General features: G+C 38.9%; 1 protein-coding gene across 1 annotated transcript in view; it reads right to left on the bottom strand.

Annotated features, from left to right (window-relative positions):
• The window catches only part of PGM5 (phosphoglucomutase 5), a 73062-nt gene that overhangs the window by 42589 nt on the left and 8259 nt on the right, over positions 1–22214 (bottom strand). The window contains exons 2-6 of the mRNA XM_038124148.1: positions 21980–22142; positions 19291–19437; positions 15021–15146; positions 12785–12975; positions 11740–11894 (exon numbers count right to left, since the gene is read on the bottom strand). Coding sequence (XP_037980076.1) covers positions 11740–11894; positions 12785–12975; positions 15021–15146; positions 19291–19437; positions 21980–22142 — 782 coding nt within the window. The remainder of the gene's footprint in view (positions 1–11739; positions 11895–12784; positions 12976–15020; positions 15147–19290; positions 19438–21979; positions 22143–22214) is intronic.

Genomic DNA, 22214 nt, shown 5'->3' with positions numbered 1-22214 from the left:
AAGATACTGAGAAAAAATACGACACTGGATGATTGCAGAGATAAACCAGCCCCCCAGAAGACTACTTCAGCACTGGGTGTTCAGCCAGTCCGGAGCATATCATAAAGAATTTAATTCTACAGTTTACAAATAGAGCTCTGACTAAGCTGATTTCCTAATACAACTCAGCAGTAACTTTATGGAGACATTTGTTCTATCTACATTATTCCTCTCTCGAATCACAGAAAGATTCTGCAAGCCAGTCAAACTATCCATAACTACACATACCACACCTCAGATCCATAGTACCAAATGAAATAAACAAAAAGATAAATCTTTTAAGGAAATTTACAGACTATGGCTTAATTCACTCTGTAATATTCTGGTAACCTCATGATATTGCATTAGTGGTAATAAATGCTATTTGGACAGTGAAACTATAGTAATTTTCATCAACAGCAAATCCCATACTTCTTCTCATAAACTCAGACAAATGATACAATTGATAAAAGTGATGAAAACACAAAAATTCTCCCTGGGTTCCCTGTCAAAAACAGTTAGGATAAAATCTATTTATGCATTACAGTCACAAACAATATATATGGGCAACATATCCTCTCTTTAACATAAGTTACACACCCCTCCATGTATAATATGCAAGTTTGTGAAAATGCCATAATTGCGTTTGAAATGTACCTTTCCACAAACCCAAACTTACAAGTCTGATAACTTCCAACAAAATGCATTAGAGCAACTAATGTTGTTCCTAACCGTTTCTCTTGGTTACAAATGTACTGGAAAGCTTTGCACAGGATGCAGTCTGTAGAACTCCTTATTATGGGGTTGTTTTCCTCAGTGTGTGGGATGTTAACAGGTGTACTCATCATGATGTCCCACACCAAATGCTGTCTCATGTTGCTTTAGTCATCAGTTTGAGATTCAAATCCAAAATGCCTAACTCCTCACCCTCTTCTGCAAATCTTTCAAGAGTCAACTCCCAAAGGAAGTATAACCTTCAGGACAGCGTGCCTGTGACTCCATGCCTTATGAAAACCTCATTGTCCTTTTCACACAAGCTCTAATAGAATGATTAGAAACAGCTGTTGACATACACAGTATTCAGCTATAGCTGGGCTAGAAGGAAGGATAAAGCAAGAGACAAAAGCTGCTTTGCCACAGACAGCTAGCAAATACACACACTTCTGTGAGTATAATGAGAGAGAGATGTGCTTTGGCAGCAACATACCCCAACAGAATTTTGTCTTTCACATAATAAAACCAGCTGGCACAGTGCTCCAAGTCCTTGTGAGGCGAAATGAGAATCATAAAATATCTCAAGTTGGAAAGGACCCATAAGGATCACCAAGTCCAACTCCCTGCCCCTCGCACGATGACCTGACAATTAACCATATGACTGAGATCATTGTGCAGATGGTCCCTGAACTCTGACAGACTTGTTGCTACAACCACTTCCCTGGAAAGCCTGTTCCAGTGACAAACTGCACACATATGTACTACATACCCACAGAGAATGAGGTTTGATTGCAGAGTTCACAGTAGTAATGAAGAAAAGTCCAACCAGCTGGAAAGCATGCAGCCATGCTCTCCAGATGTACTGCGGTATTCCCAAGGGTTATTCATGCCCTTCCTGGCTGAGATACAAGAACCACTTTTCATTATTATTTCAGCATTCATGTGCCTATAGAGTAAGTTAACTCCTCATCAGCAGGACAAAGAGAATGCACAGTGATCAGATATGATGACTTCTAGCATTCTGAGAACTTTTACACAACAAATGTAATTCCTTTAAAAATTCTGAGTTTATTTTAGCCTCCAAATTCTGCCATGGCTGAGCAGCAAGAAGATTATGCCTTGTTCTAGAAAAGACACTGTCCACTTCTTTTATGGCAACAACTGACTTAGTATTAGACAGCCTGTCTCTGCCCCATTCCCAACTGCATGGCCTGTGATGAGCTAAGCATTGCGAGCAAAGGCAGGGTTTTTTGAATATACATACAGAAAACCAGCTGTCATTTCTATGTTAACAGCCTGACTTGCTGATGGTTTCCTGAGTAAGACAGGAGACCAATCTTCTCAATGTATGGATATAACAGAAACACATAAAAAGGCTGATTAAAGCAAGCTGGTTCCTGGAAAATGAAACTTACCTAAGAATATAAGAAACACCCGAGCATAAAATGACACAAATGAATTTTATAAGTGGACCTCATCTCATTAGGGGAAAACTTCCTGTTTAGTGCAACAATGAAATATCAGCCAGGCCTGTAATAAATGCAAACTACAGAAAAACAAAAATTCCCAAAGCATGAACAAGGTAAAAACAATATTTAAAGCCTTCTCACCTCCCCACCCTTAAACAGGCACCTTTTCTATTCTAGTCCCAAGTCCTGCAGAGTCATTGGTGCATACAGAACCCATGGGTTTTTCAGCAATATAAAAGTTTATGAAGGCAAGGAGAAATGCTTTTTAAGTTTTCTAATTCTACAGAAACTTTCAGGAAGATTTTATTATACCAGAGAAGAAAAATGGCATGATGAATTATAAGGTGTAATAAAGAGGTATTCTCCTTTATGTTCTTCTGCAGATACTTAGTGAGGTGAACCTCAATAATGTCATAACTAAAGACTGGCAAGACCCAGGGTCTCTTTCAGGATATGCAGTAATCCTGTGAACTAAGCACAGGGAAAATACCTTCCATTAACTCAGGAGTACACCTCTCATATTCATTAGCCTTTCCTGGCTTGCTACAGTGAGGTCAGCTGGTTCACTGTGCCTATGCTCATTGACGAAGATGCAAACCAGATGTGAATATATCCACTACATGTGTTACAAAATTCTGTATTGACTGCAATTCAAATTGGATTACCAGTACTCTGAAGTATCTGAATAATAGAGAAAGAATGGCTTTAGGTACATATCAGAAATTACTGATTGCCTCCCTAGCTGCTTCTTCACCTCCCAAGTACTATAATACTACTTCCATCCTCTCATGTAGAGACAACAGGATCGCTCAGAAAATGATCAGGACAGAACCAATGCAGTTTCTCCAGAGGGGAAATTCCTTGTTTTTGAAGAAAATAAAAAAAAAAAACCAAACTATAAGCCAACTTTTTTTTTTTTCCCCCAATAAAACACCTTGCTGCTACATAGTAACTACAAGAGTGCAAAGGTGCAGGCAGGCTCAACAATATTGGTGGTGTAGGGGTTTTCCAGCAAAGGTTTCTTCATAAGGACACAGTACTATGACTTAGATTGGAAATTACAGAAGGTTCTAGTTCAACATCCTAGACACAAAACTTGCTTCTTTTGAATGTCTTTGCCTCTTGTCCTTCCACCAAGAACACCTGGGAAGTGCCTGGCTCCAGGCAGTGGCTCTCCGTAGGTATGGGCAGCTGTTGTTAGGTCCCACCAGAGAAGCTGTCCTTCTCCAGGCTGAACAGAGCTCCGCAGCCTCTCCTCCTAGGGCCTGTGCTCCAGCCCCCATCTGTGTTGGTGATCCTGTGCTGAACTAACTCCACTTCACTGATGTTCTTCCTATAGTAGGGACCCCAAACCAAACAAAAAACAAAATCTGGGAGTGGTTTCACACATGATAAGTAGGGCATAATAACTTCCCCAACTCTCTGTACCACTTTCTTATTCATACAGCCCAGGGTGTCACTGGCCTCTTCTGATTCCAGAACACACAACTTCTCAGACAGCTGTCCCCCAGGATGCTGGCCTGTCTCTGCAGAGCTGCTCCTCAGTTCCTCTGCTGCAATCTGCATCACTGTAGGGCTCTGCCTTTCTGAGGTTTGTTGTTGCTGAATTTCATTAGGTCTTTGCCATTCATTCCTGCCAGTTGTCTAGGTTCCCCTGACTGTATCAAGAACAGTGTGACCAGCAGGGCCAGAGCAGAGATCATCCTCCTGTATTCCTCACTGGTGAGGCTGCAGCTGAGTACTATGTCAATTTTTGGGCCACTCACTTCAAAAAGGACTTTGATGTTCTGGAACATGTCCAGAGAAGGGCAACAAGGTTCATGGAGGATCTAGTAAACATGTCATATAAGGAATTTCTGAGGCATCTGCATTTGCTTAGTCTATTAAAAAGGAGTCTCAAGGGAGACCTAATCACTCTCTACAATTTCTCTGCAAGGAGGCTGTTATTTGGCGGGGGTTGGTCTCTTCTACTGTGGCTACAGTGAGAGGACAAAGGAAATGGCCTTAAGTTAAGATAGGGGATATTCAGGTTAGATACTAGAAAAAAATTTTTCACTGTTATAGTGGTCAGGCACTAAAATAGGTTGCCTATGGAAGTGGTGGAGTCAATATCCCTGTATATGTTCAAGAGGCGTCTGGATCTGGTGATGGGTTTAGTGGTTATGGGGCAACAGTGGCAGGCAGTGCCAGGTGAGTGGCTGGACTGGATGCTCTTGTAGGTCTCTTCCAACCTTGGTAACTCTATGACTGCTGGCTCGGCTCTCCAGCACATCAATGGAAACCACACAATTTGGTGTCAACTACAAACTGGGTTTGAGTGTCCTCCATCTCCCCCTTCAGACCACTGACAAATATGTTAAACAGGATAGGTCACAGAACAGACCACTGCAGTACCCCACTTTTTACCAGTTCATTAACCAATTGCCTGTGAGTCTGAGCATCAAACCAGACTTTTACCTACCTAGCTCACGGCCCATTCAAACATAAAGTCCTGAGCTGGATACAGGAACGGGACAGTTTCAAAAGCCTTGCTAAAATGGCAGTACATGACATCTACTATCTTAACACCATCAACGGATTCCATCATTTTACCAGCCAGGCAATCAGGTTGGTTAGGCACAATTAATTCTAGTAGCTCCCTAATGATGCCATTTAGATTGGGATTGCCTGGCTTACACTAGTTTTCCTTTCTCTTCCTCACAAACTGTTCTGTGGATTTTACAGACTGAAAATTAGTAAGTGCTCTTTTTGGTTGTAGGAACTGTCTGGGAAGGGAAAGGAAGGAAGCAGTTTCACAAGTATATGATAGTGCTCATAGAAAAAAATACAGAAAGAAGAAGAAAGTATAGTATGCCATAGGTATAGACTGTTACTACAGAATCAAAGAATTGTTGATGTTGGAAAGATTTTCAGCCTCTTTCATTTCCCTCACAAAAGGAAACAGGAGACAATGTTTCTTCTCCTTCAAAATTAACACAACAATTCAAGTGATTATTACCTAAAGTAAGATCTAGTCTAACAGGACTTTCAATCTTCTTCAAATAATTTTAAGTTCCCTGGCTCTGCCAGTCTTATAGTGATCTTATTCAAAATGCACAGAATGTAAAGAACAAGTTATTGTCCTCTTAATTTCTAAACAATCTAAGAAGATTATACTTTACTACACCCTAGAAGTAGAATTTTAAACACACTGTTTTGAAATTCTGAGCCAGAAAAGTTCTCTTTTAAATCAGCAGGAAGCATTCTTCATGAAGGTCACCCATTGACAAAAAAATCCTTTGATGGCAGAGGCTGCCCTTGGGTTGATACCAGCTGTGCTTTCCAGCCTGGGCAAAACATGTTCAGACATGCTGATATACCAGGGAGCCATTCTAAGTCGAAGCATATAATAAGACTGCACAAAAGCTGAAAGAAAAGGGGCTTTTAACTCTTAAGTAGTCACAAAGTCTTCTGTAACTGACTGGATGCAAAATTCCTCAGAATGTTTTAATTAAAACACTTTTGGACTTTTTACCAGGACACCTGTAGGAATTCCTGCTCTTTAGTCATAGCTGTATACTTTTTGAGATATAAGACATGCAGCACTAAGAATCTGTGACTTTCTGTTACCCACCATCAATCTATTGCACACTGCAAGGCCTGCTCCAGGCATTTTGCAAAACGTTTCTTTTTCTCGGGTAGTTTTTCAGATACAGCACATTAAGCTTCGACAAAAGTCTGTTTGTTTGTGAGAACTACAAATACACATACTTCTAAACAGGAGTCAATCAAGGTTACAAAACATATTTATTTCTCACCAAGCACCAAAACTTCATCTCTCTAACTCTGGCTGACAAACTGACCTCACTCTTAGCCAAAGATTAAGCTGGAAACAGAGCACTGCATAGTTTTCAACTCATATTTTCTCTTACATGAAGAAAGCTTTCAAATCACCGTTACATATTCAGTCCTGCAAGCTTCACATTGCACAACCAATGAACCTGCTCTTTTTAAGCTAAGCAGCTACAGCAGTCCACTCCATGCACAGGCCAGAATCCAGCTACCTTTGTGTAAAAGTAAGAGCTGTGTGTTGTGTCAGGCTGCTGTGCAGCCTGCCATTCTCAACAGGGAACAGCTGCCTTCAGGCCCAGAACTGGCCGTGGAATTCCTCTCAGACCCTAAAGCTAAGTTGTGTGCCAAGTAAAAGCCATGGGATTGCTTAGTGTCTCTTGCCATTAATCAATAAAGGACAACAAAGATACTCAGATTTGACTGAAATATCAGTATTCTACTGATATTTCAGAGGACACAACACCAATATGTTTTCTGTCCTTTTCTTCACGAGCAGCCACTGAAGAACACAAGATTAATTCTCTCGTGTAAATGTCAAGAATATGCAATAGATTCTATGCTCATTCTTATCTTTCACTGAAAAAGCATTTGAGTATTCAACTGCCGTTGCCCTGTGTTGAGAATAAATATTTACCCCATGCACATTTAAAATGCAGCCTGTCATGCCTACAGCATGTTTTGACCAGTGTGGGCTAGGATAATGAAACACTGGACAGTCAAGCATATGGTGGGTTTCCAACGCTCAAATATGCCACACTACAGTAAAGCATAACAAATCCAGCATCAAAGAAAACATAAAGACCAAGACAACTCCCTAAGGATATCTTTGAGAATGTTTGCAATGATAAATCACCTCCACTGCTTAAAAAACATTCAGGGACCAAAGGATAGCAGCAAGATTACAAGCACATTGTAGAAATAAAACTAAGAGGCACAGCTAAAGAAAGAACATTAGTGCCCTGTAATGACAGTTGGTTTTTTCCTCCACAAGTCTTCTCAACACATCATATCTGTGTAAATAAAACATTTAGCTGTAGAACATATTTGAAAGCTGTTACAGAAAAAACCCTATTTTTTACTATACATACAAGTACACAAAGGATTTATATGGGCACTTATAGTATCGCAGTGTTACTTTAGAAGTTACAAATCCTAAACACCTTTCCAATCAGAGTGCTCCCCAACTTTATATTACATTTCAAATGTGTTAAATTACATTCATGAAGGTTTTATGCAGTTGCTCTTCCGCGCATCATTCCAGAACACAAATTGTCCTTCTGCTCTATCTAATTTAAAAACTGCTTATATGTGACATGCACTAAGTTTGACAGAGGTGTCTTAAAAAATTCACAGTGAGCCTATTTCAGATAAGAGGGAGTGAGACTGAATTATCCTGCTGAAGAAAGATCAAAGGAGTAAGGTCACGGCTGGCATAACTTGAACAAAGCACAGTCACAAAGTGAATGCAGTATGAACCAAGTAGAAAGACATATTTATGACTTGGAAAAGTCTTTATGTTGAAAAAATCCCTTAAACTCAATAGTAGAGGGTGTCCATGCAGAGAAAAAGAAACAGTAGCTATCCTGCTTCTGGCAGAAACTTTTTCAGATGACCAACCACATAGAAGAAATGCACAGGAAAAGACAGACAAAAAAATCCATGCGGAATTTGTATCATAAGAATTCAAGGAAATAATGACAAAGGCACAACTGGGATGTGGTGTGTTATGGCCCGAGGTAGATCTTTGAAGAAAAAGAGGAGACACTGAATGGGATGGAAGTGGGATAAGAGGAACAGGTGAAGACATGGGAATGTGGAAGGTAAGAGAGAGAACAAAGGTAGATGAAAATAAAGGCAGTGTTCAGCAAAAGAAGAGAAGAAATCAAAGAAATCAAACATGTAAGAACATGAAGGAGGGAGGGAGGGACTTCATGATCTTATTGGTCTTTTCCAACCTAAATGTTTCTGTGACATAAGCAAAGCTTCTTGGTGTGCTTCAGACAAAATGGACCACACTCTAAACCACAATGGTTCTTGCTGCCAGGGGCAGCCTCCTTAAGGCAGACTGGTTAGAGCTCATAGTATCTCTGCTCTCCATGACAAAGGATGTAAACAAGCCAGAACATTTATTGTCACCACAGCCTTCCTTAGAAGCTGTCTCTAGATGATCCGACAACAAACAATCAGCAGACAGAACACTGATGTGTCGAAGTTCCATTAAGAGGTAGGCTCCCAGATGTAAGGTGGCAGGGTACAGCACAGTAGGTGCTTAGCTTTGCCCAGGCTAACTGTAATGAAAGCACTTATATGCTGTTGAAAGAACCCTGCTGTAGAAACCACCTATCAGATGCTAGTCTGAGAATACAGTACTATTCTGTCAGAAACTCTTTTCTCCTGTACCATCTTGACTGCTATTTTATATACACACCCAACTTCGTATTTCCTACAGAAACAGTTTTTATTCACCCTTGTGATTCTCATTTTGTACACTGTTAGCTCACATCTCAGTATTTAATTTCCTTTCCTGTTATGCAGGCATCAGATAAATCAGAATACAAGGATATGAAACAAGAATAGTTTTTTGAACAGGGAATACAGGTTCACATTCCCCGAAACAAAAAGAACACCAGCCTATGAGTACATATTGCCAGAGAATTGAAGTCTGGAGACGTACTGCTACAATCCTGTTGATGTTGGAGCATATTAAAGCAGATGTTTCCTGTCAAGTGTTATCCTCTCCCTACAGTCCATACCAGTATATTCCAGCAGTCACTTCAGGAAAATACATGCAACACTGGTTAAATATTTTGAATGAATTCTCTTGTAATTCACTGCTTCATTTTTTAATGCCATATTCCTAAGCAACATTTAGAGTCCTTTGGATTATTGCTTCCTTCTTTTTAAGTTTAATAATGCCCTTTGAAAAAGTCTTAAGCAACACATCATGCACACAAGTGGAAAAGGAACAGATTTTCTAAATCCTTAAGTTACTGTGCATATTTGTTTTTCTTTAATAGCACTAAGGAAAAGTTCCAGTTCTATTATTTGGGCTAAACTGTGTCCTTCAATGTGGACACACCATACAAAGAGGTGGTTTTCATTTGCTGTCTAGCACAGACTTCAGGAAAGATCTCCGTGACCTCAGAAGACAGTAGCCAAGTGGACAATTGATCCAGTTCTCCCAGAGGAGAGCCACTCTTATTACCAAGGTTCAGAAGCAGGCCAAAGCTCAATAAACCTCCGAGGAAGGTGTCTATGATACTTCTTACAGAGTTCTAATCCATGTAGTCAGCCCACACTCACCCACCCAGGAACAGATAAGGAGTTATGGAGAGCTTATGGGACAGGATTAAAGAGAGAGCAGTGACCAGAGACATTTCAGCCTGAGGGTCTGCCACAGGCCACCTGACCAGGAAGACCAGATGGATAAAGCCCTCTACAAACAGATAGGATCAGCCTTACATTCACAAGTCCTGGTGCTCATGCGGGCTTTCAATCACCCTGGTATTTCCTGAACAGACAACACAGCAGGGCATTTGCAACCCAGGAGTTCCTGGAGTGCATAGATGAAAATTTGTTTGTTCTCCAAGTCACAGGGGAGCTAACATGGAGACATCCTAAGCTGAACTTTGATCTCACCACAACGAAGAGCTGGCGTGGAATGTGAAGTGCACTGACCATGAAATGGTGGAATGCAAGATCCTCAGGGCAGTGAGGAGAGCACACAGCAAGCTCAGTAGCGTGGACTTCAGGAGGGCAGGCTTTGGTCTCTTCAAGGATCTGCTCGATAAAGTGCCATGCGACAAAGCCCAGGAGGAAAGAAGAGTCCAAGAAAGCTGGGTAACATTCAAGGATCACCTCCTACTGGCTTGACAGAGATGCATCCCAATGAAGAGGAAGTAATGCAAAAAACACCAAGAAGCCTGTGTGAATGAACAAGTTGTTCCTGGACAATCTTAAACACAATAAGAAAGTCTAGAGAGGGCAGAAGCAAGGACAGGTAGCCTGAGAGGAATACAGCTGAATTGTCCAAGTAGCTGGAGATAAGGCTAGGAAAGCTAAAGCCCTGACAGAATTAAATCTGACCAGGGAGGTCAAAAGCAACAAGAATAGGTACACTGGTGATAAAAGGAAAAATGTGGAATCTCTCCAGAAAGAAACAGGACACCTGGTTACTGAGGACATGGAGAAGGATGAGGAACTCAGTGGCAGTTTTGCCTCAGTCTTTACCAGCCACAGTGCCCCAGCCACACTGTCTGAGTTGCACAACTAGTGGAAGGTATCCCTGCCCATGCCAGGGGGTTTGGAACCACATGATCTGTGTGAAAACTGCATGATCTACTCTGAACTACATGACAACATGTAACTCCTAAATCTTCAAGAAAACAGGGAGAGCCACAAAACAAAATAAAAAAGATAAATCAAGTGTCCTGGATACAGACTGAAAACTTCATAGCAATAAATATTTGTAAGAACAGAAGGGAAAATACTTAAGTCCTTCCATCATTATCAGTTGCTCAGTTTTATTTAATAATCAGGCTTAGCTTCACAAAACTAAATAAGGCAGTAATCGCCATGAAACAATCTTTGCGCCAGAAGGTCAAGTAAACATTGCAAAGAATATAATTCAAACAGTCACAGTGTACTGACAGGGACTTGAGTTCATGCTTTCTGACATATTTATCAAACTTCATAAAGTTTGATAAATAAAAAGCAGATAGAAAAATATGCTTAAATGTCACTGTTTATTCAGTTCTTACAGAAATGCAGATATGGTGTTTACATACAAAATGAATTCTACTTATATTTCAATATAACGATAATGAGATTTTCAGACTGCTGAACAGAATAAACAAAACACATCCAACACTGACCTAACAGTATTTTCTTAAGCTAGACTATCTACCCACAAGTAAGGAATATATTCTCAAAGACTCTGTCAATCATTAGAGGGAGCTGCAAGCTCTGAATTCAGTAACATCTCAAAACTTCCTGAATAGGCAAACTGTAGATACATCAATCAACCTTTCCACACAACCTACCTTCCACTTTAAAATTACTGTTTCCTGATTAGACACATTTAAGGGGAGCAAGAGATCACTCTTATCATAGTAAAGCTATGCAGCCAGATGAATTGAGACACAACTGATTTAGCCAAAGCTTTTCCAAGCAGAATATAGTAATGCAACAATATGTAATCATCTTGTCTTGATATTTACAGTAAACTCAGGCCTGGATGAAACTTGTTACAAATTCAGCTGCTAACACATGATGCTCATATTTCCTCAGTTTGAGGAGGGTTTTGATTTTTTGAATACTTGTTTAGTACTGAACTATTACTCCATCTTTTCTAAACTTCCACAACTTTCATAAAAAGGGCTCCCAAATTAGACTGTAAACCATTATTTACTAATAAAAATAATAAAGTTTTATGGAAGAATACAGTCAAATATTGGTACATGAGATTTACCAATTTACTTCTTCTCCAAACAGAATTAAACTCTTTTTATGCAAGTAAAAACAGGAAAAAGTAGTGTAGGCAAAACCAAAATCTTGTCAAAACGAGTTCAAAAAATAAAGCACATAAAGACTGGGAAAATTAGAAGCGCTTATCAAAAGACTTCACAATTTTGGAATTGCTGTGTAATAAAAAGTAGAGATAACTAATATAATGACCAAGGTGATACAAATAAATATGTCATCTTACTTGTCCAGAGCTGTGCTGGTAGGCATGCTTCTGCCAAATCCTCGGACACCCATCTGACAAAAGTATGGAATGCAAGACAGATTGGCAGCAATTATAGCCAATGAATCTGATGCATTAACAAAGAAACCGTTTTGGCCAAGGATCATGTAGCGGTCCTGGAGAAAAAACAAATTTAAAATAGCATCCCAAATTCCACATATTGAGGACACCTAATTTCTCTTCCTAGATCCACTGGAAGTAGACAGAAAAAGGGCAGGCTTTGGGTAACTCACATCCATCTTTGGGCAGAAAAATTTACTGGCATCATCCTGGCATGTTTATAAGCTCACTATCACACCATCACTTCCTCCTGCCTTGCAAATCAAAGCTCCAGATCAACTTCTACCTTCTGCCTCCTACATATCACTTCAGCAGCTGTTTCTGCCAAGAGAATGCTTGTGTAGGAGAATCTTTTTGCCAATGGCATGCACTATTACGGGAGTAGGAGAGTGTTTTGTGTTTACTGAGAATAGAAAACAGCTTTTGTTCTTCAGAACCTTTTAATCTTTCTCTCACCTTGTCAGGGCAGAAAGTTCTTTTGTAATACATTGCTTTTTATTATGTTGATAATACAACATTAAAAAAATTAAATAAACAGAGGTTATGACTCCGTGCTTTATTTAGCTAAAAAGCCCTTAATTCATTATGCTAACCAAAAAGTACTTAATGTTGTTACTGTGGTAAGTCTGTATTATCTATATACTGTCTGCTCCTAACCAAGGAAAAAAGTGTTACACCAGCACAAGACAAAACCAGCTTGGATACTTAAATAATTCTCATCCTGCCTTCAAATTCTACTTAATTTTCAGTCATCTGCAGAGAAAAATTACAACATATGTGTCTGATATATGGGTTGCAAATGTCACCATCTGTACCTGAAAGTAATACCACTTTCAGCTTCAATGGGTTACTGAAAAGAAGATAAATTACACTTACACGTCCCATTATCTGACCCCAGACAAAAGAACAGCTATGGTGGAACCTCAAGACAGATCTAAATACTTACTCCATCAGCATCAAAAGCAGCTCCAAATCCATACTCGCCACCTTTCATAGCCTCCAGCAAGGCAGTTGCATATGTTAAATTTGGATCAGGAGGCTGTCCACCAAAATCCTCCAGAGGAACACAGTTGATGGCAGAATTTGCAGGAGCTCCCAATTCATCACACAAGATTCTTCTCACATACGGTCCCATAACTGTGAAAACAGAAATCTGCCATGCAATCACAAAAGCGTATGCTTGACATTCAAATTTTTCACAGCACTGTGGACATTGCATAGAAAACATAATTTCAGCAATTCTATGCATCTGTCTTTGCAACAGCCCCCAAAATATTATTTCACAGAGGAATACGAGATTGTCCTCAAAGTAATAATTAATCAGTACAAAAATAATCAATTCAACATGAAAACCACAATGGTGAAAGACGCAGAGGTTTTTTTACAGATTATTAAGTAAAGAAATTATCATACACATAAAGGAGTTTTTCTCACTAAATAAAATAAAACACCATTCTATGTGTTTAAATAACACATAATAGCAAGGACAGTTAACAGTCAGGGAATACATATGAGAAATACACCTACCTTAAGATTCCAATTAATGTGAAAATTGCAATAGATTTGTCCACCAAAGAATTTTATTACATTTTAGTTGCTACGATGCAGAGAATAAATTAAAATTTCCTCAAAACTAACTCCAAAATATTTTGTTTTTGTTAAAGATATGACCAACTAAAACCCCATGCTGCTACATACCGTAATTATTACCTGCATTTGGTGACTAAACAGTCACTACCTGATGCAGGTGGGAACAGGTCACTCAGAGATAAAAAATTCACAAGTGACTGCTCTCTCCTTCTCCTACCGTACTCCTAAATCTTGCTAATGTGACCAGCGGGGACCTGAGGTAAAACTGTGTGAGTGAAACTTCTTTTCCTGAAAATGCAGATGTTAATTCCGTAAAATATACCATCATTTAGGTTGTTATCTAAAGTGGACTCCTATCACATTACTTTTTTTTCTGCCAATGTTAAACTACCAGCATGTACAGCCATAAAAATATATTCCACTTGTATACACTTAATCTACATGTACTTTAAATTATAGATATCCATCTCTCCACCAAAATTGAAGGTCATAAAGCCAATTCTCTGCCACCTTGCAAATAAACCGAACAAGCTAAGTCCTTTAAAATGTTTGTGATACATCAGTTTTTCTAACCCTAAACAGACTATGCATCTTTTTGACAACATGTAAAAATTCTGACCGGTCCAAAGACCTGAACATGAGAGCTCCAAGGTATTTTATTAATATTCTCTCCAGTATAGTACACGACAAGAGGCAGTGCCTTCCTCACAGCTCCCTCTGCATTGCTAAAGGACACCATCTGCCCTTTTGACACAGTCTGGCAAAACTGGGTGTTCAGAGCTATCATGCTGTACTTGATAAAATGCTTTACAGAAGTTTTCTAAGTCGGTCCAGCTCCTTTTATGGGTCTGTTTTTGTAATCCCATTAAAGAATGAAACCTGGTTTGCTTGAGGTAATCTGTTTTCCATAAGATGATGCTGAACAGTCTTACTCACACTCTTATTCTTCAACTTATTATCTGCAGCAATCCTTATTTACATATTCATAATGTAGCCTAAAATAGATCTTATCCTGGTCTGAGTTTCCCCAAGTGACACAGCTTGTATTTTTTTAATATCAGTACACCATTGATCCCCTTGCTGTCTTCTATGACACTTTCAACTTGTCCACAGTACTCTGAAATTTGCTCACTTTTAACATTAGTGAGACAAAGGTCTCAGCTAACTCTTTAATTTATTTATTCAGACTTTACTAGTTTTATACCATTTATAACTTCCTCTTAGTAGAGACTGCCTTGTAACCTCCTCCATGACTGGACACTGCAATACACTGCATCATCCTGTCATGACAAGATTACCTCATCCTCCTTGCTTCCAATGCAGAAAGAAAACTTTTATTGGACACATATGTCCTTACTCATTTATCAAGTAAGATAAATCTCTTTGCCTCATAAGAAATCTAACCCATTACTAAGACTGCCTTTGTTGTTAGTATAAGGTTCAAATCCTTCCTTATTACCCTTAGCTTCTATTACATAAAAAGTCCAACATTTATATGCTGTATGTTATTGGGAAACCACTGCAGTGTACAACTTTTATTGGGTTATTTCATTGTACCTACAATTCTGTCCCAATAGCACTTAAGTTCATACCTCCATTCATGGCATCAATCCTTATTTTAATCTGATTGGGTCCAGTCAGCAAATTTCTGATGGCATTGAAGTCAAAAATACTTCGAAGGAGATTGAGGTAGATTTCCACGGAATCCACAATTTCCACTAGAAAAATCACACCAAAAAAAAGTGACTACAGTTCACCCAAGTGAAGTTATTCCCTCCAGCTCTCTTTCACCCAACAGAACTAAAGTCAGAGCACACAACCCCCACATCACACAGCTTTGCTTTGAGAAGAGGAAAAGTCTAAAGCTCCTGCTGCCTTCAGTGTGGCTATTATCAAGCTTTAAGCCTTGAAAAGATCAACAGTTTTGCCTGCCAAAACACTGCAGAGATAATGTAAGTTGACAGCTCCTATTTCACTGAAGACATTAATGAGTATACATTACATCAAAGTAAACTCTTTCATCGTTCACTGAAAAACTTTGAAAACCACTGAAAAACTTTTCAAGATAAATAGGTGTATTTTCAGAGGAAAAGGTTGTTCATGGCAAGCTGACACCACTCAACTTCTACCTGACAGCAGTATCTATCTGCATGATTCCTTCAAGAGAGACATACAATCTATTTTCTAAATTCTGGCACCAGGAGTACCTGTATTCAGTTTGTGGTAGATGGACAACAAACTATATTTTGCATTGTAGATCTCACTGATTTAGGAAAGCAAGGCTCAGATACAACATCTGTGTTTTTGCTAAGGTCTTGATAATTTGAAATTTAAATTCATAAAAGGAGAGCACTAAAATTTTTCTAATTCTTTTGCATGTAAAGCATTAAACAAAAATGAATTAATGAAAATAAGTCTGTCATAATGAAAGCAGTAACCAAACAACTGTCAAAAGCCATGGTTCTCAGTCATCTTGGAATTAATTACTTATCCTGATTAAATTAAAAAGCATATGTTATACAAATGTCTTTTCATCTGGTTAAATGAGTAGCTTGAAATATCTTACTTATAAGTTAAATTATTACTTAGAATCTCATCCAATTTTGCTCAGAAACACTGACCTCACACTAATGCTCTTCTTTAGAGTAAGATGAAAATAATAGAGATTTTTTTGCACCTGAGAGAAACACTTAAAATAGATTGCGACAATATGCTTAAGAAACAAAAAAAGGTTCTTGAGGCTGAAAAATTATCTGTAAAACCTACTTGAGAAACAGTCAATTCTATGTTACATGCTGAAAATTTTAAACTCTTACTAGGATTCTATTATTTCTTGTCTTCTATGCCCTGCTCCTAACAGCATTTTAGTAGGCCCTAAGCTTTACACATATGAACAAATGTGGCAACTCTGGTGGAGCTGCTCACACATGTGAGTATAAAGCACATGAAGGATTAAAGTCTAAACATTATTTTAACTCCTGCCAAACCCAACCTCAGTTGCTCCAACACCTCTGTAGCCTTTATTCACAAGAGATAGTTCATACAACTGAAGAAAAGCAGAAGTTTCAAATACTTCTACAACTTAAGATAGTTAAGAGTATCTTAAATTACTTTCTAGGTTATTTTCATTCTTTCTGCACCTTCAATCTGCATTCAAATCTGTGTAAACTGTATTTATTCATGCACTTATAAGCCGATTACATTGTTTCAGTATGGCTCCCTGATAGCTCTACTGTCTCAGGTTGATGTATTCTTGGAAGATATAATTGGGAAATGATTTTTTCTTTTCTTAGAAAAACATACAGAAAACCTGCAAATATTTGTATGCACATTTATACATATTTGGGGGGAGGAGTGTCTTGTTTTCATTTTAAAAATACTATTTGGAGAGATTAAACAGGTTAAAAACCAAAATTTAATACTGTAGCAATTCTATGATTCCAGAGTGGTGCTGGAGTTGAATTCTCTTTCCTTTTTGTTTGCCTAAAAAAGCTAAATGTGCTCTTTACATCACATTAAAATACCTCAGTGAAATCCAAATTTAAAGACTTTTTAAATGAAAAATTTTATTTCTCAAAATGTAAATTGTCGCGAAATGTGAAGCTTGGGTGAAAAACAAAATGGCTCTAATTGTAGCGCATCAGGAATGAAGAAAGTTCTTGAGGCCAAATAGAGTATTACAGTATTTGAAATATATGAAATATACACTAAGTTTGAAATAAATATCAGGACCCCTTAATTTGTTTTTGACTCCTTCAAGAAACCAGCTGTGTTAGATAATTGTAAATCAATTGTAAACATAAAAGTATTCACTATACCTAAAATTAAACATGTGCTTAAGCAATCCCTTTACATTTGGAGTCACTGATGTACAAATCCCGTAATTTTTCAGAAAGTGTGAGCAAAAATTAATAAACTGAGAGTCTCACTTACTCTTTTATCAATTAGACTTCAATAAGCAAACAATTCCTAGACCAAAAAGGTTTGGTTTTGGTGTTTAACTACTAGCAAGCATAAATTTAGCAAAGATAGTTGGCTGAAAGATGAGGCCTGATGCACTTATAAGTCGGTAACACAGAGTCCTGAAATGCAAAACAAACATAACGCTTCCCTAGAAACACACACAGCATTGGACACAAGCAAAAGGAGTTGGAAATCATGGTGCATTTAGAAAACTATGACCTAATTGCAATCACAGAAACATGGGACATGAGTTACATGACTGGAGCACTGCAGTTGAGGGTTACAAGCCTTTCAGAAGAGACAGGCTGGGTCTTTTCAGACAGACAGGAGGGGTGGGGGTGTGACGCTCAATGTTAAAGAAGGGTCAGATTGTGAAGAGCTGCCTTTGGTAAACAGCCATTAACAGACTGAGACCCTGTGGGTGAAAATCAAGAAGCAGATCAACATAGGACTCTGTAGTTCGCCACCTGACATGGGGAGTCTCTTGACAAGAGACTCTCTTTTGCTTTTATAAAAATAAAAAAAACAAACTCTACCTCCATTGGCAACCTCAAACTTTACCACAATCTCCATTTCCTGGGACTGTGGCTAGCTGTTAGAATAATTGCAGCAGCTGCTCTGATCTTTCAGATTATATGTGATAGACCAGTGTCATCTATCTAGCCTTCTTTAAGGTTTTTGGCACTGTACCACATGGCATCACATCTAGTATCTCCAAATTGAAGAGACATGGATCTGATGGATGGACTATTCAACGGAAAAGGAGATTGGACACAATGACTCTGTGTCCAGGTGGAGGCCAGTGAGGAGTGAGTTCCCTCAGGGCTCTGTCTTGGGACCAGTCAGTACCCTTCAACATCTTCACCAATGACATCAACAATGACATTGAGTGCTCCTTCAGCAGGTTTGCAGATGACAAAGCTGAGTGGTGCAGCCGACACATCAGAAGGAAGGAAAGCCATCCAGAGGGACCTGGACAAGCTTGAGAAGTGGTTCTGTGAGAATCTCCTGAGGTTCCACAAGTCCAAGCACAAAGTGTTGCACCTGGGTCAGGGCAGTTCCAGACACGGGTACAAACCAGAAGAAGAACTCATTGAGAGCAGCCCTGCAGAGAAGGACTTGGGGGTTCTCGGGAATGAAAAGCTGGGCATGACCCACAGCCCAGAAAGCCAGTTGTGTCCTGAGCTGCATCCAACACAGTGGGGGCAGCAGGGCCAGGGAGGGAGGGGATTCTGCCCCTCTGCTCTGCTCTGGTGAGACCCCCGCCTGCAGTGCTGCATCAGCTCTGGGGTTCTCAGTAGCAGAAAGACATGGACCTGTTGGAGCAGGCCCAAGAGAGTGCCACAAAGATGATTAGAGGGATGGAGAACCACTCCTAAGAAGACAGGCTGAGAGATCTGGGATTGTTCAGCATGGAGAAGATTCTGAAGAGACCTTACAGCTGCCTTCCAGTACCTAAAAGGCAGCTGAGAGTTCTGAAACAGGCAAACCATGTTACGACAAGGGAGAAGGGTTTTAAACTGAAGAAGAGATTTAGATTAGACTTTAGGAAAAAATTGTTTACTGTGAGGGTGGTGAGGTACTTGAACAGGTTGCCCAAAGAAGCTGTGAATGCCACATATCTGGAAGCGTTCAAGGCAAGGTTGGATGGGACTCTGAGCAACCTGGTCTAAGGAAAGGCCTCCCTGCCCATGACAGCACAGTTGGAACAAGATGATCCTGAAGGTACTTTCCACCACAAACCATTCTATGAGTCTATACTGCCTCGTATTTTGATTACTTTAGTAAGGCATCTAGAAGAACTGAAGTTCTGCTTATATAATTACCCATTATAATTCTGCAGCAATACTAATATTTAGACTCAATGGATTTAGCATGAGTAAAAGCACACACTGATACCTCGGAAAGGTTTGAATTTGTTCTCCAGATCAAATTCTTGTCTTCCTAGGCGTGATAAATCAACTCTGAGATCAGGACAAATTGCATATTCCTCCAAGGTTTTGCTGATTTGATAGATTTTTTCTGAAACTATATCTGGAGCAGGTCCTATAAGAGAAAATAATGTGGTGGGTCATTTCTTTTAACTGAAGATTTCCTATTTTAAAAATGAGTGCTATAGCAAACATTTTTCTGAATATATTTGAGTTACTGTGTAATAAATAAAAACAAAGTACTGTGGTAAATAAGGTCTGTTCTTTCCCTACAATGCAGGTTTAAAACATTTTTCAAAAAAAATAAAACATGGAAATACACTCCAATACATTACTCACAACATTTTGACTGACATAGAATATTTTAATTATCCAGGGGCAGGAAAGATGAGGTAACCACAGTCATACTTGTTTGGGCTTATTGGTCAAAGACTGCCTTTTTTCACTCTGCAAGGAATTTCAACATAGCTATCAAAGAAAAGCCTGCTCTTCAGCAGCAGGTTCTGGTGTTTCATAGGACTTTCTGCAAATGCACACCTGTGAAGATCAGATAGCTTGGTGTTCCACATTATTTCATTAGAAAAAAGTACCATTTTTAGAAATCTTACCAATTTGACCATGGTGCTGTATTGCAGTTTTCCTCCACTACCTGAATGAAACTTATCTTTGTTGGAATTCAACATACCTTAACAGCTTAACAATTAGCAATTACGACTTGGATTGGTTACCTCATTCAGAAACAGAAAACACATCCTACTTGTGAGTTACTTTTATTGCTAAAGCCTGAAAGATGGCTTTATTTTCAAAGATTTACTGTCAACTAAATTAAAGTTGCAAGCTTGATGCAAAAATTACTAGATTAACTATGCCATATGCAGTGCACGGTTGAGTCCGAGCTGCAATTGAGTGTGAACTGCAGCAAGCCCCTTTCTGGCTTATCTGACTCTGCACAGCTTATACTAAAGCTACACTTCTACTCTAAAAATTATTTCTTTTATTCCCTCTGTTGTGTTCTCTCTCCTCATCCAAAATGTCTTTGAAGGCTTTTTCAGTATGAACTTTCCACTCTATGCAGTGCATTGCCACATAAAAGTGTCTTCCATCTCAGATGCAGTGTACCAGATGGTCCAAATCACTACAATAAAAACCAACCACTAAACTCTTCATTTAGCTTACAAAATGACTTCTTACTCATCTAATCCAAACCCATCCAAAGGGTGAGGACATAATTAGCTGCAGATCTTCCTTGATAGATGCATGTATTGTCTACTGGTATTTCCAGCTAAGGAGATCCCACAGGTCGCTCTACATTCTCTTCTACAGCCACAGAGACAAGCCACTTCTGCTTGACCTGGATCTGCAAAACAGACTGAGCAAGAATACAGACTAACAATAGCCTTCCCTAGGAGCTTGTTGCTGTGCTTAAACACTGTCTTCAAGTTCAAACACCTTGCCTAATACTTAAACCCACATTTTCTCAGCTGAAACTTAAACCAGCTACTGTTCATTATGGCCCTGCTGATTAACATAAATAATTAAACCTTGTGACCTCTGTTTGAGGGGTGTTTCATACATAAAGCTTAATAGCCTTTTTGAATTCTCTTTAAAAAGGCAAAGAACACTAGAAAAGACTGCACCACCAACTGTTTCCCATTTATCAAGCAGATTTAAAATGCATGTGGTGTTTTAAAGTTCATAGAGTGCTAATTCATCTAATGGTTTAGCTCTGGTATATGTGTGCTGTGACCCTGGCTTTCTTACTGGCTGACCTGACACAGTCCCTGTAATCCCTCTGGGATTCAAGCCTATTCTGTTTATAAAATCACACTCATTTAACCATGCACATTTTTCAATAACACAAGAGAGAAGGGAGAAAGCACCTCATCTCAAGTTCTCCCACCTTCAAAATGGAGAAGGAAACATAAGCACTTTCAGTTCATTTTTTTTTTCAGATGGAAAGCACTCTACATGTGTGAGGTATACAAGGTGTCAGCAACCTCACATAATGTATATAAGTGTACGCAGATCTATAATGTAAATCATACAGAAACTATAACATCCATAGATAAGTTGGAACCCATAACAACATAATGTGTTAGTTGTCAATTTCAGAAAACAAGACTTTAGCTATATACAAAAATTCACTTATTCAATGGTGGAATTGCAGTGGTAAAATGGTACAACTCTCTACCTGGACAAGTTACTTCCTGGGTAAACATAAGAAGTTTCTCGTGTGCTTTCTTCCACACAAGACAATGAGTTACACTGCTTACAGTACTTCTGAAATTTCATGCTTTAAAGTAAATGCCAAGACAAGCAACACAGAAATATGCCCTCATAGGCATCTTCATAAAAAGATCAGAATTGTTACAGTAATCGGGATGCCTGCATAAATCACTGTAAAAACCAGATGGCAAGTTGTTTATAGAAACCTTACAGCTACCCCAAGGGCTGCAATGAACATTTAATGCTTATTTTTCAGACTCATGTACACAAATATACTTATATTATTTAAAGAAAAAGAGATGCCTACATTCCTCACAGTTTTAAGAGAGTAAATTAAAAACACATAATTACAGACAGCTAGTTATCCTCACAAGCCATTACCAGGATACCAAGATGCAATGTTGTAGTGTCTTTTTTAAAAAAAACCATACCTCCATTGGCAACTTCGAATTTGACTCCAAATTCTCCTCCAGGTCCCCCAGGACTGTGGCTAGCTGTTAGGATAATTCCACCAGCAGCTTTGATCTTTCGGATGATACATGAAACAGCAGGTGTGGATAAGATGCCATTCTGTCCAATAACCAATCTGCCAATCTACATGGAAAAAACAAGCCAAAGTACTCTAAGCAGTACTAAATTTTTGAAAATTAGTATATAACCACACAC

Source organism: Motacilla alba, chromosome Z (assembly GCF_015832195.1).
Source record: "Motacilla alba alba isolate MOTALB_02 chromosome Z, Motacilla_alba_V1.0_pri, whole genome shotgun sequence".
NCBI classification, from domain to species: Eukaryota; Metazoa; Chordata; class Aves; order Passeriformes; family Motacillidae; genus Motacilla; species Motacilla alba.
Note: the sequence above shows the minus strand (reverse complement) of the source record. Positions and strands in the feature narration are given on the sequence as shown.